The 14043-nt window shown below is 40.7% G+C and overlaps 1 protein-coding gene across 7 annotated transcripts in view; it reads right to left on the bottom strand.

Moving 5' to 3' along the window:
• The window catches only part of SMCO2 (single-pass membrane protein with coiled-coil domains 2), a 30885-nt gene extending 17120 nt beyond the window's left edge, over positions 1-13765 (bottom strand). The window contains exons 1-4 of one of the 7 annotated variants that reach the window (XM_070620873.1): positions 13651-13765; positions 8710-8847; positions 6449-6566; positions 483-619 (exon numbers count right to left, since the gene is read on the bottom strand). In XM_070620873.1, coding sequence (XP_070476974.1) covers positions 483-619; positions 6449-6566; positions 8710-8847; positions 13651-13685 — 428 coding nt within the window. In that variant the 5' untranslated portion in view covers positions 13686-13765. Of the gene's footprint in view, positions 1-482; positions 620-6448; positions 6567-8709; positions 8848-12923; positions 13285-13650 lie in introns of those variants that run through there. The other 6 variants (XM_008515843.2, XM_008515848.2, XM_008515844.2 and 3 more) reach the window with 6 other exon arrangements.
• Between the last annotated feature and the right edge of the window lie 278 nt (positions 13766-14043).

The raw sequence follows: 14043 nt of genomic DNA, 5'->3' as shown, positions 1-14043 counted from the left end.
GAGAAGATAAAGCATATTTTACATTTAGTAAAAAAAAAAAAAATAGATATATTTTTAATTTCCCTGCATGCCATGAATGGTAAGTATAGATTTCAGGATGGTGGTTGCATCTTGTGGGGGAGGGGAAGAGGTATACAATGTGGAAAGAGTTCACAAGGACTTAACAATATATTTTTAATGATAATTAAAGTAATTTTCACATCTAGAAAATTATTGGAGAGTGATGAGATGTGTATTAATTCCAAGCTCCAAGAAAAGTTTGCAAAGACATCCCCATGGCTCTGTCTGTATCCCTAGAAATGTCCTTACTCTGCATTCTCGCTGGAATGTGCAGGTAGTCACCTGTGCACATGAGTGCTCTATGGTTCAGGATATGTATGGATTTTAAATCTTCTGGTCTTTCCCTAAGTTCTCTGCCACACTTCTTTTTCCCCACCGCAAAACATTATTAAGTGTTCCCTCTTGCTCATGCCAAGGCTTACAATTCAGGGATGTTCTCCTCTGAAAACGGCAAAGATGTGGACACTTGAGGGTCCTCATGTTGAAAGCAGTCTGTTTCTTGCTCATCCTCTTCACTCTGCAGGTCCTGGTCATGCTCGGCCTCCGGCTCCAACACATCCTGATAAAGATGATGAAGGAAGCAAAGCAGGACAAAAGGGTTATCACGAGAGGTGGTGGTCCCTCTAGCCTACCCATGCCCCCTTCTGTAGGGGCAAGCACACAGCCCTCTCTGAGGCTGGAGCCTTCTAATGGCTTTGTAAGATAAGCAGACATGCCCTCTTACTCCGTTGACAGAGGAAGGCTGGGGCAGGGACGGGTAGAACATCAGTGTCCACAGGCGGACCTCATGCTGGCCACGGACTCCAACACTCCATTCAAATAAAATGACTGACTGGTCTCTTCAAAAAAATCAACGTCAAGGAAAAGAATAAGGTGGTGAGACTGTTCTATATTAAGAGAGTCTAAAGAGATATAGCAACCAAACGCATTGCTTAGATCTCGTTTGGATACTGGTTAAAAAAAATGTGTATAAAAGACATTTGGGGGACAACTGAGAAAATTCGAATATTGAGAGCATTGAGAATATTAGATTATATTATAGAATTTTTGCTACTTTTCCTAATGTGATAATGATATTTTGGTTGTGTAGAAAAAAGTCTTTATTTTTAGATAGCCTCTCTGAAGGAAACAGGGATGAAGTATCCTGCTGTCTTTGACCTACTTTTGAATGTCTCAGAAAATTCCATCCCTATACATATATAAAGATAAAGCAAGTGTGACAAATGGTAATAATTATAAAATCTAGATGTGAGGATATGATTGATCACTGCATAATTAAGTTTTCTTTTTATTTACATTTTTTCATAATAAAGAGTTCGGGGGAAAGCCAACTCTATCAGTTTGATTCACAAAACTTATTTCTTTATTTCTTATTCTTTGCCTTGTTCTAGAAAAACATTCAAAGCATTTTCTGGTATTTCAATTCTACGCATGCACACAATTGACAATAGTTTGTCTTTAAATATTTTCTTCTTTAGTAACTACATTGCGAAATATTTCTTCTGTCCTTTGAAGTAGTTTCATTTGAAATTCTTGTTTTTCAGCAAAACTATTTTTAAACTGGAAGGAGAAAAAATTAGAGTAGGGAGAACAGATCAGTCTCTTATTGAAATGTCTGTATAAATTACTGGCCAAGTCAATAGGAATAACTAACATTCACATAACTCTTTAGAAAGAATTTCTTTTATGTGCACTATTTCTTTTAATTCTCATGATAGACTTGAGGTGGAGAAAAGTAGGTATTGAAATCCCCTAGGCCATTCACATTTAGTGATTTGCCCAAGGTCATAGAGTGTAGAGGGTTAAGCGGTCACCCCAAAAAGATATAGGACCCTGTGAATATGAATTTATATTAGAAAAAGAATCTTTGCAGATGTAATTAAGTTAAGGGTCTTGAAATGAGATTATCTTGAATTACCTGGGTGGGCCCTACTCCGATGACAAGGGTCTTAATGAGAAACAGAAGAGGAGAAGACAGACACAAAGAAGGTCATGTGAAGACAGGCATACATTGGAGTTACACAGCCACAAGCCAAGGAATGTCTGGGGACACTAAAAGTTGGAACAAGCAAGGAAGGATTCTCCCCCAGAGGCTTCAGAGGGAACACGGCCCTGCTAACCCCTTGATTTCAGAATTCTGGCCTCCAGAACTATGAGAGAACACAATTTTTACTGTTTTAAGCCACTAAGTTTGTGATAATGTGTTGCAGCAGCCATGGGAAACCAATACATACAGCTGGTAAGTGTAAGGACTAGAACCGTAACTAGGTTTTCTGATTCCAAGACCATGGCTCTTTTAATCATATCTAGGCCTTGGGTCCTGACAAATAGAAATGGCAAGCAATAGGATATATTGGAGTATATGAAGAAGCCATGTGGTGTAAACCTAATTCGGCCTGACTTTGTTTTTCCAAAAGGGCCTGATAGGGCCGTTGAGCATGCGTTGTATATCTACTTTAAGCATTTCCAGACAAGAACAAGTGGACTTAGGATAAAGGTGTAACTTCCCTCACATTGGCATTTCCTTAAGGATAAGCATCTTTCCTTAGGCTAGGAACTGATTGCTGTGCTCACCTGTGACCATCCAGCACGAGACAACAGAACTGCCACCCTGCTGTGTCCACCCAGACAGCGACCTACTACCTGCTGTGTCCATCAATCGCTGTGCTGACGGAGCAGTCTCATGACTATTGTAAAAAGGACATTTCAATCATATGTGAAACATCCTCTTTGGGGCTACATAACCACTCTGTACACCTGACTTCTGTGGTGCCCTTTCTTCCTTCGGGAAGAAAGGTCCTGGGCCATGATCCTCACATGTTTGCTCAGAATAATCTCACCCAAATTTTCATTTATAGATTAGTTATGGATTATTTTCATCAACAGTTCAGATTAAGAAATATTTAGCCCCTTCCTCTGTCGCTCTCACAACCCAGTGGCACCTCACTGGCGATGTAAGGATTATTGTCATATTTACAGATGAAGAAACCAAGGCTAGATTTTCCGTGTACTATATGACTCCACTAGATCTTAGCTACCTCTTCATAAATAAAAAAGCATCCATAATTTCAATGTCTTCCCACCAAATCTTTTGCCAGGATATTCAAAAGCAGCAGAAATGCACACACACGCTGTGATGTAGAGAAAGACACTACGCTGGGAATCGGAGGGCCTGAGTGTAAGCCTTGTCTACTGCTGTGGGTGTTGAACAAGTCACCTAACAGCCTGAAGCTCAGTCTCTTGTTCTATAATAGGAAAATTGGGCCAGATCATCGCTGGGGTTCTGTCTATGTCCAGTCATCTGTGACGACATTTCTGGTTTTCACCAATCAATTCCCTGTAATGGTTAATATACCACCAAAGAGTCAAAAGGCAGGAAGTAGAAATAGAAGATTTTTTTAAATCTGCAGGATTGAACACATAAAGAGTTATGTGTGTAAGGTTTTAATAACAAACTAAAAGTGTTCTTGCATGAAATACACAGTCTAAGAGCACTACTTTCCATTTATGTGTAGCACTTTGAAGAGCTCATCTATCCTCATTTGGATGTTCCATAGGCACCTCAACTCAGTAAGTAAAAACCTGAACTCATGTTATTTCTCCTCTTGCTTGTCCAGATTCCCCAGCCTTGCATATGTTCTCTCTATCCATCCAGATGTCCCTACCTAACCCTGGAAGAAGTGTTCACAGGAGACATTCTTTTCCCTCTTCATTACCCATGTCGTAACCACTTGGTGTCCAAGTCCAATAACACCTGTCTTGTAAATCTGCGTCCTTTTTCCCCCATCGCCACCGCCTTACTTCGGTCCTCATCAATTCTCAACTCCAACTGGCGTCCTAGCTTCCAGCCTGCATCCTGCTCCACCTCCACCAGGTCCTGCCTGCTGCCTGTCAGGCCTTTCCTTTCACTCCTCCTCTCTCAGAACACAGTGCCTCTTTGGCCCCTTTGTCTTTGCACGTGCTGTTCCTTCTTTCTGAAATGCCTTTCTCCCATCCAGTTTATCCTTCAAACTCCATTGTCATAATCCCAGTCATCTCCCTGGACAGCCCTTCCACGTACTTCATGGCACATCTGCTACTTCCAGCACGGATTTCGTCATACATAGCCATTAGCTTGTCTGTGTCCCTCCTAGTACATATATTCCCAGCGCTAGACATCACCTACCACACAGTGGCTGCTCAATAAGTGGTTTTAGAATAAATAGACTTCAGAGGTAGGTAAATACGTTCTGCTTGTGAGAACTGCAACAAAAGCAGGAAATAGGAAAATCTGTTCACTCATCTGGCATCCGAAATCAACACTGTCCATAGCAGTACCGGGAATCAGGAAATGTGAAGCAGAACAAAATATTCATTTCTAAATATTTGGCGGTGGGGGATGGTGGTGGTTAATGGTTAGATAGTCTGGCTAGTCTTTGGTAGTCTGGCTAAAAAGTGCATTTTGTTAACTAGGCCAACAATAGATATTCTTTAACTTCTATTAACTCTGTCCATTTTCTGAAACTGTCCTTTAAATTTTATGATCTTCTCTTCTAAAAAGACAAATGTAAGATTATGCAAAGTAGAGACCTTCCGGTTTCCTTTCAGAAAATAGGAGAAAAACGCTTCTTCCTGAAGAGGTTGTCTATTTATCCTTTTACCAACAGAAAGTCAAATTTATTAATACTTATTTTTTAATTATGTAACTGCATATGATTTATTTTTAGCTAATTATAGAATTTTCCATATAAATAATATAAAGAAGTACAATCATAAATTTTTTAAAACCTTCTGTTAAACCTTAAGTTTAACAGACCTGACTGAAAGTTTGCAAGAAGTAGTCCACACGCCTTATACCCCGAGAGTGCACACTACCTGCTAAAGTCTTACAGAGCCAATCATTTTATTCTCTAGTTAGACTTATTCTGCCCTGGGTCAACAAGCGATGGTGTGATAGTTCACTGATGAACAGGATTTGGCTGGGCACGTTGTACCATGGATGCAGGGAAGGTGTCATGGCAAACTAGGTCCATTGGTAGCAGCCCTTGCCTGGAGTCCAGCAACAAAGCTCCCCCGCAAAGAATCAGATGATACTATTTATAGAGTAATACCTTCAATTCACATGTTTTCTAAGATCTAGCTCCCACATCTCAATTTCCTATTCCCCGCCCCCCCCCCCATCCTCAGCCTTTCTAAAAACTCCATCCTAAGACTCCCCTTCTAATTCAGTTCTATTATTCTTTTTTTCCATAAAAGATGTCTGGCTGGATGGATGGCTTTCCTTCCACTTCTTGTCTGTCTCATTATTATCTATTCTCCACACTTCTAACTCTATCCTCTCACACCCTCCATCTCCTTCTGTTTCTTTGTTTCTTTGTCTACTTACGTCAGAGTACTTGAAAGTAAAGTCCAGCTTAGGATAATCTTTTCTTTTTTGGAGGAAGATTAGCCCTGAGCTAACAGCTGCTGCCAGTCCTCCTCTTTTTGCTGAGGAAGCCTGGCCTTGAGCTAACATCTGTGCCCATCTTCCTCTACTTTATATGTGCGACGCCTGCCACAGAATGGCTTGACAAGCAGTGTGTAGGTCTGCACCCGGGATCCGAACTTGCAAACCCCAGGCTGCTGAAGCAGAATGTGTGAACTTAATTGCTGCATCACCAGGCCGGCCCCTAGGATAATCTTTTGAGACCTTTCCTTCTATGGATTTGCAGAGTTAGCCATCCCCAAATCCAAAATATATTCAAAAGAGAAGTAGAGAAAGAGATGAATCCTGAGCTTCCTTCAGGGACTTCATAAGCCTGGGAGTGGGGAATTCCAACTGCACCTTTCTCGTGTGTTTTTCTGACTGGTTGAAGCTACCTACTTCTGTAGCCAATAGTGTGGGAAATCTATGGAGAGATTCGCTCATCAATAACAAAAGGGAGTCTCAGCCACATCTTTCTTTGATGTAAATGGTAGTGAAAGCATGAACTCTTTCCAGGACTATCTCAGGCGTTTTTGTCAAAATTTCCTCCATTGCATGTCAGCTGGGTGACTGAATTTCAAAGACCTCGAGAGGGCCAGGCTGAACTAAGAATAAGTTGATCCATTCTATTGGAAGACAATTCAGCGACCAGGGGGCGATTTTACATATGGCAATTTGCTCTAAGGTGAGAAATATCACAGTTATTTCACAAATCCCAAGGACAAAATTAACATATAATGCATAATTTTTCTGCATAGGAAGGCTAGTAAGTCCCTTGTGCGATGACAGCAGCCCTCAGAGGAGACGATGCCTCTCTCCTGGCTTCAAGCTCTCAATGTCCCGCGCCTATTATGAGGAACCCCTCCAATATTTCTTTACCACCTTGAGATGTGAGATGTGAAGTTCTTCTCTTCACCTACTGTGACATTTAAGTCTCTCCCTTACCCATTCTTCAGTCTCCACCTCTCGAAGAAAGTCAGTTTGAGGGTTTTCAGAGAAAATCTCGTCCTCATCATCTGATCTGTCCAAGACGTGGTCCATTTTGGTAAATTCCCTTAGCAAACTGCAAGCCACACAATCAAACAGATGCTGTTATAAGGCCTTAGATCTATAGTTTAGGGCTACCCCTAGAGGGAGAACACTGGGATCTTTCCCCGCCCCAAGGAGCACCCGCTATTCTTGTACTGATTTCGTTCTGCGTGAATAATGTCTAGCGTAGTATATTGCACAAAATAGGAATAGAGAGGCTGGATAAATATTTATTGACTGAATCAATAAATGATTTAACAGTGAGAGTCCAAATTCTAAAGCCACTGCAGCTGTGTGTGTGTGCAACTGTGTGTGTAAAATAAACACATAATAAATATCCTTTTTTAAAAAGTAGAGTTAGAAAGTGTCATATGGTACAAAAGACTGTGTACAAGGAGAAATCTATGACACCATCTTGATCTCTAACCCCCCCCTGAGTTTTCCCCCGAACATTTACTAGTTTTTTCTTTATTCTTCCACAGAGATTCTATGCATAAAAAAGCAGCTATGTTTATATAAATATATATTCCTTTTAAAATATAAATGAGAGTGCATTATACACACTATTCTGTACCTCATGTGCTTTTTAAACAACCTGTATTGGAGCCCCTTTCATATTACTATATACAGAGCTGCCTCATTTAAAAAATGGTTATATGGGAGGCCAGCCTAGTGGTGTAGCGGTTGAATTCACATGCTCCACTTTGGCAGCCTGGGATGCGCAGGTTCAGATCCCAGGCACAGACCTACACACCATTCAGCAAGCCATGCTGTGGCAGCATTCCACATATAAAATAGAGGAAGGTTGGCACAGATGTTAGCTCAGCAACAGTCTTCCTCAAGCAAAAAGAGGAAGATGTTAGCTTAGGGCCAATCTTCCTCACACACACACACAAAAATTGGTTATATGGTATTCCATCATAGAGCTATACAGTAATCTGCTAATCAGTTTCTTATTAATGGATATATAGATTGTTTCCAATCAATTGCTACTACAAACAAGGCTGCAATGACTATCCCTACACACCATGTGTTGATGAGTACATGTACATCTATCGGATAACCCTAAAAATAGAATTGCTGGGTCAATACATATGTATATTTTAAATTTTGATAGATTTTACCAAATTATGCATTCAAGAGATTGAATCCATTTACACATCCAGCAAAAATAATGAGAATGCCTGTTTTTGACTCCTTTTCTACAAGCATGTATTATTAAAGTTTTTAACCTTTGCCAATCTGGAATGCTTAAACTGGCATCTCATTTTAGTTTTAATCTCTTTTTATGAGTGAGATTCAGCATCTTCGCCTATATATATAAAACTCATCTGTATTTCCTTTTCTATGATAATTGTGTTGATTTTTTTGCCCACTCCCTATTGCACTATTGTTATTTTGCTTGAGTGCGTATATGTGTATACATGTACACACACACATATACTTTTGAATGGATCACAAAAAATTTGTAATGGAGGTCTATAGTAGTGGTTCTCAGTCTGTGGGCCTTGAACCCTGAGGTGGGGAGCACTCTACATGTACCCTGCATAGAAAGGGGTCCCGGAATCTACATACATTTTTATAGACTGAATAAATATTGCTCACATAAATAAATACTCCCCAGTTTCCAAATGTGTATGCTACTCTTACTAATAAATTATAAATGCATTTAAAAACATCTTTGATATCATACTCAGCTTTTTTGACAAATGAGGGGTTCTGGAAAATCTTTTACCTTCAAAAAGTTCTTCCTGTTTAAAAAGGTTCTTAACCATTGGGTTATCCTAGTATACAGTCTTATCGTTGATTAAAAAATGGATATATGTATTTATATGAATATTTGTATTTCCTCTACTCTGGAAAGTATTTCAAATGGTTTATATCTTTAGCAGGTGAAGATAATAAAGGCACAAAACAATGAACATATTTTCATAAATTGGGACTAGAGTCTTGACCATTTCTATCCAACGGATGTCTGCCTAGTTTATGATCATGGGCCCCTTTAGTGCCTCACAGGACTTACCACGATAAATATCATGAGGTCAAAATTAGAAGAATTGTGGAGAAGAATGTCAACCCCAACCCTGAACTTGGAAATATCCTCACTTGCATCTTGCCAAAGGAAGTTTCCAGACAGAACTCCAGAAACTGCTCCTGAGAGCTCAGCCCCGACTTACGTCTGCATTGTGCCTTCAGCTGCATCGATATTTTGGAGAAAACCATTGTTCTTCTTGGTCAGCTCTTGTTCCTTCCCAACTGCTTCCATCTGCAGAGACAACTTGTCCCTTAGCTCCATGAGAGCCATTTCTTCAGCACTACAGGGACAATGATGACAACAAGAGGGATTTCGTGGCAGGATTGGCAATTACATTCCCTATGCTGATCCGCTGATAGCTGCTGCTTTCAGGGAGTTTGGTCTTAACCCGTCTCCTTCCAAAACTGGCATCCAATTGTAAGGGACTCCACACCAAGCTCTTAGGTTTCTCTGCTCAAATATATACATGGAGGTCCTGTGTGTGGCTCTCCCTAAGGACCTCTCTGGTTAACAGTAGAGTTGTGTGAGCCTGTAAATTTGTATTTTGGATCTTTGGATGGGAATATTATAGAGTGATATAAAATAGCGAGGCTAGGGCAGTGAGAACCTTCATTTTTACAACCTCTTTCTGATTATATACATGCACATTGTAAAAACTAGAAAAGGAGAAAGAAGAAAATAAAAATCATTGGTACTCTAGAGATAACCAGAGATATCCAGACAAAACTCATGGTTAATATTTTGGTATATTTCTTTCCATTTCTAAATTTGATGTTTGTTTTATTCTTTTCCTGTTATTGACAAATAGGTTATTTCTAATTTTTCACTATTATAAATAATATAGTAATGATTATCCTTGTTAATTAATTTTCAGTGCATCTCTATTATTTGCTTAGGATACTTCCCTAGAGGTGGAGTATAGATGGTTAAGGATTTGGAAAAATATTCGCAAATTACTTTCCTAAAGTTTCAACCAATATGCACCACCAGCAGCTGTGGATGAGAATGAGAACTTTCATTCTAGGCTGATAGACAAGTGTTGTCTGGATAGCAGAGAAGTGAATTGTTAGAGCACTTAAGAAATGGGACAAATAAAGCTGAAAAGAAATAGGAAAGAAGGTAGAGACGTGAAACAGCTTCCAGGAAGCTCGTATGCAAAGCTCTAAGAAAGGATCCTTACAAAACATAGCTGTCCATTATTGGCAGAAATCAGAAGGGTTGTCCCCAGCACTAAAGAGGAAGAAACCTTCTCTGTATGATCAAATGAGTGATAGTCATAAATTGGCCTAGAGCTGGAGGGTGACCTGACCCCCAGGACCCTGAGGGACAGAATCTCTGAGGGGACAGCAGACTGACGGGAAGGGAAGTGACAGCAGGGGTTTTCCTAGAAGGGAGATTTATGGCTGGGATTAGGAACAGAGGGAGGAAGGAGAGAGGCCCTGGGAACCACAGAGATATGGGAACCATCTGGGCATCCGAGGGCCTGACCTATCACTCTGCAGACTTGAGCCTTATCCTTGACCTGTGTGGGGCTCCGCAGTGGATGTGGTGCAAAGGGTCCCCTGTGAAGGAGAATCAACAGGAAAGGGCTAGAACCTTTGATGTGAGATAACACCATCCTTCTTAACTTGGAATGTGACAAATAAGAATAAACCTTTGATCTCTTTCAGGAAGGACACTGTGACCTCCCTGATTTCATCTCAGCTTTCGTCCAGTTTCATCTGTTTCCTGAAGGTGTTAAGCATTACTAACGCAATTCCGAGCTCTGAAAGATGAATGGCCACTGAGATCAGCCTGGTTTAGTGTCTCTTTCCTGTCTGAAAATTAGAATACTGTACAAATAATAAGATTTCCTTATTTTGGTAACTCTGACATCCCAATCGCTTCTGGGTGATTTAAAAGAAAATCCATTTCTCTCAATTCAGGTACATACATAAATTCTGCCTTCACACATTTTCTCACATTTCAACTAACAGTTAGAAACCTGATGACGGCTTATGTTTGTGCATAATCTGTATTAGTATCTGTAATCCTAACAGATTACAAAGTGCTTTTCATATATTTTCTTATTCAGTTCCTACAGCACCAGGATGAGGAAGGTATTATCCCCATTTTGTGTGTGCATTAACCCAGGCTCTGGGGGACGGTGTGATTTACTTAGAGTCATATAGCTGGTTAACCAGCAGAGCCAGGGTTCAGAACTTCCAGCTACTCGTAAGGGATTTCTCCTCTACCCCCAAAGATGGTCTAAACCAGGGCTCTCCAATAAACCTTTCTGTGATGATGGAAATGTTCTCTATAGTGTTCAACACAGTAGGCACTAACCACTGTGTCTATTGAGCACTCAACATGTAGCTATTGCAACTGAAGAATTGGAATTTTTTTTTTTTAAGATTTTATTTTTTTCCTTTTTCTCCCACAGCCCCCCAGTACACAGTTGTATATTTTTTAGTTGTGGGTCCTTCTAGTGGTGGCCTGTGGGATGCTGCCTCAGCATGGCTTAATGAGTGATGCCATGTCCGCACCCAGGATGCAAACTGGCAAAACCTTGGGCCGCCAAAGCAGAGCATGCAAACTTAACCATTTGGCCACTGGGCCGAACCTGAAGAATTGAATTTTTAATTTAACTAAAAAAATTTAAATTTAAATAGCCACATGTGGGGCCTGCCTGGTGATGTAGTGGTTAAGTTTGCAAGTTCCACTTCGGCAGCCTGGGGTTTGCAGGTTCGGATCCTGGGCATGGACTTGGCACTGCTCATCAAGCCATGCTGTGGCAGCATCCCACATACAACAGAGGAAGACCAGCAACAGATGTTAGCTCAGGGCCAATCTTCCTCACTAAGTAAATAAATAAATAAATAAATAAATAGCCACGTGTGGCTAGTGGCTACCATATTGGACGACTCAGAATCTTCTAGACCAACCATCCGCAAACTAGAGACAGAAGGCCAAATCCAGCCTGCCACCTGTTTCTGTAACGAACATTTTATTGAAACACAGTCATACCCATTCCTTTATGGATTGTCTGTGACTGCTTTTGCGCTGCAATGACAGAGTAAAATGGTTGCAAGAGAGACCTAAATTTGGCATGCAAGACTTAAAATATTTGCTATCTTGCTCTTTAGAGAAAAAGTTTGCCAACCTCTGCTCTAAACCATCACCTTCTTCTATGATGCTGGATGTTTGCTCCAGCGAATCAATTGAACACAGTGAATAAGAGCTTGAATTTTGGAGAGTCAGACTGAATTCATGTCAGAGAATCAATGCTTAGCAGCTGGGCATCGTCTTAACATACTGGGCCTTACTTTCCTCATCTGTAGAATGGGGCTAACATTAGTATTACTAATATTAGTACTACTAATTAATAGCACTAATGTTACTAATTGTGAGGAGTGAACCAAATAATCCTTACTGTGCTTAACACAGTGTCAGGATTAACATTTGGCAATTTTATCTATCTGTTAAAATAAAACCAGTGGAAATGGGAGCAATTTTAAGGTTTCTTTAGTTTCAAATAGCATAATAATAATAATAATAATAATAATAATAATAATGCTTACATGTGGGCAGCACTTTCAGTTTGTAAAGCACTTTTACTAAGTTGTGGCATCTGACCCTCACATCCACCCTATGTGGTCAGGCGACTCAAGCAGATCTTAATACCACTACTCTTTTAGATGCAGAAACTGAGACTCAGAGATGATCATGATTTGCCCAAAGTTTTATCACTAAAAAATGGGAGAATCAGGTTTTAAACCTATAAACTCTGGGTATCAGTTTTACAATCATTTTACTATTATCCATAAATTTGATGCCCAGTGGGTTTTAATGGATTGGTCAATAGCCTTCTTACCTTAAAAACAAGCCATCTTTTGAAGCTAACTTTTGACTAGTTATGTAGCGTAGGTCACTGCTACTCAAAGTATGGTCTGCAGGCCAGCAGCAAGAGCATCACCTTGCAGATTGCTAAATATGTTAAGCAGAATCTCAGGTCCCACCCTAGACTCACTGAAACGGCATCTGCATTTTCAAAAGATCCTAGGTGACTTACATACACATTAAAGTTTGGATGTACTCACACCCCAGACATTATAAACTAGGATCCCTCTTCTCCTGCCTACACCCTATCACTTCACTCCTGTGTGTATACCATTGGCCTCTAGGACTATTTGGTACACCTGGAATGGATCCTTCCTCCTTCCCCTTACCTCATCAAAACCTTTAAAATTACAAATTGGAGAAGCATTAGTCAAAGGAACAGATCAGCTATTTTAAAATACAGCTGATGAAATCTCTAACTTAGATTTTGGGGGCATTTTCTCCAGGCCAGACCATCCAGATTACCCTCTTCGGTACCTGCTAGCTGGACAATGCAGGATCTCAGAAATTTACAAAAGCTTGGTTCCGATAATCAGGAATTTGATGTCACCATAGACTCCTGGCAAGGTTATGATGAGATGGTATGGCTGTGAAATAGCATATACCTGGCTTTTCCTAATCTGATAATCACAAATACCTCTGAATTCAATATGGTAGACTAGCCACAATCAAGCTTCCCTTGTTCTCGTGATGCCAGAGCCTCCTTTCCTCAGCACCAAAGGCAGAAAGGAGGCCATTGATGGGTGATACACACCTAGGCAGGTACATTTGCAGTTGGACTTGCCCTCTCTGACATTCCACTTGGAACTTGGCACATGCAACCCTTCAACCCCCTCTCACAAGATTCCAGCTACCCTGCCTTTCTTCTAACTGGCGTCTCCAGCCTGTCACCCAGCTTCCTTGCCTCTCTTGCCAACTCTTTGGGAACTAAATCCTTCGCCACCCCAGCCGTTTGTCCATCTGTCTACCAGCCTCTGACAGGATGCTCTGGGATGCTCTACCAACCTCAGCAGTTTCTGCCATGCCTGCCCCTTTCACCTCCTTGCCCAAACAAAGCATCTGGCTTTCTCACAGAGACTCAAAGATCTTCTACAACGGAAGACACGGGTTCTCCCGCTCCCTCCCCACTCAGCAGGAGTGAGGAAGCAGTTGATCTTCATGCAAACCAGGGCTGCTCCTCCTCATGTGTCTGTCATCTCTTCACCTTTGAAATCCACACTTCCTCTTACTACTCTTCATAGCACACTTTCATTTCTTCCAGGCCTTCACTGCCAAGTTCAAGTTTCTGTCTGTACCTCATCTTATCCCATCATTCTTAGACACTCAGCACTCATGGGAGGGGCCTAACATTCTGACCTTACAGGTCCTAAGCTCCTCAATTCTTAAGGCTTTCCTCTTTACCTACCAAAACTATTCAGCAGCACAGAGATGAAATATAGAACAGTTTTTATAAGCATGAACTTTAGAACTAGATCAGTGTTTGGAACCTGGTTTTGCCATTTATTGGCTATTTGGTTTGGGGCAAACTTTAATTTCCTTGTCTGAAAAATGAGTTTGATAATACCTACCTAAGTGGCTTGTCGAGAAGGTTAAAAAC

The sequence above is a fragment of the Equus przewalskii genome, chromosome 5 (genome assembly GCF_037783145.1).
Source record: "Equus przewalskii isolate Varuska chromosome 5, EquPr2, whole genome shotgun sequence".
NCBI lineage: Eukaryota > Metazoa > Chordata > Mammalia > Perissodactyla > Equidae > Equus > Equus przewalskii.
The sequence above is the reverse complement of the archived record's forward strand: the minus strand, read 5'-3'. Positions and strand labels throughout refer to the sequence as shown.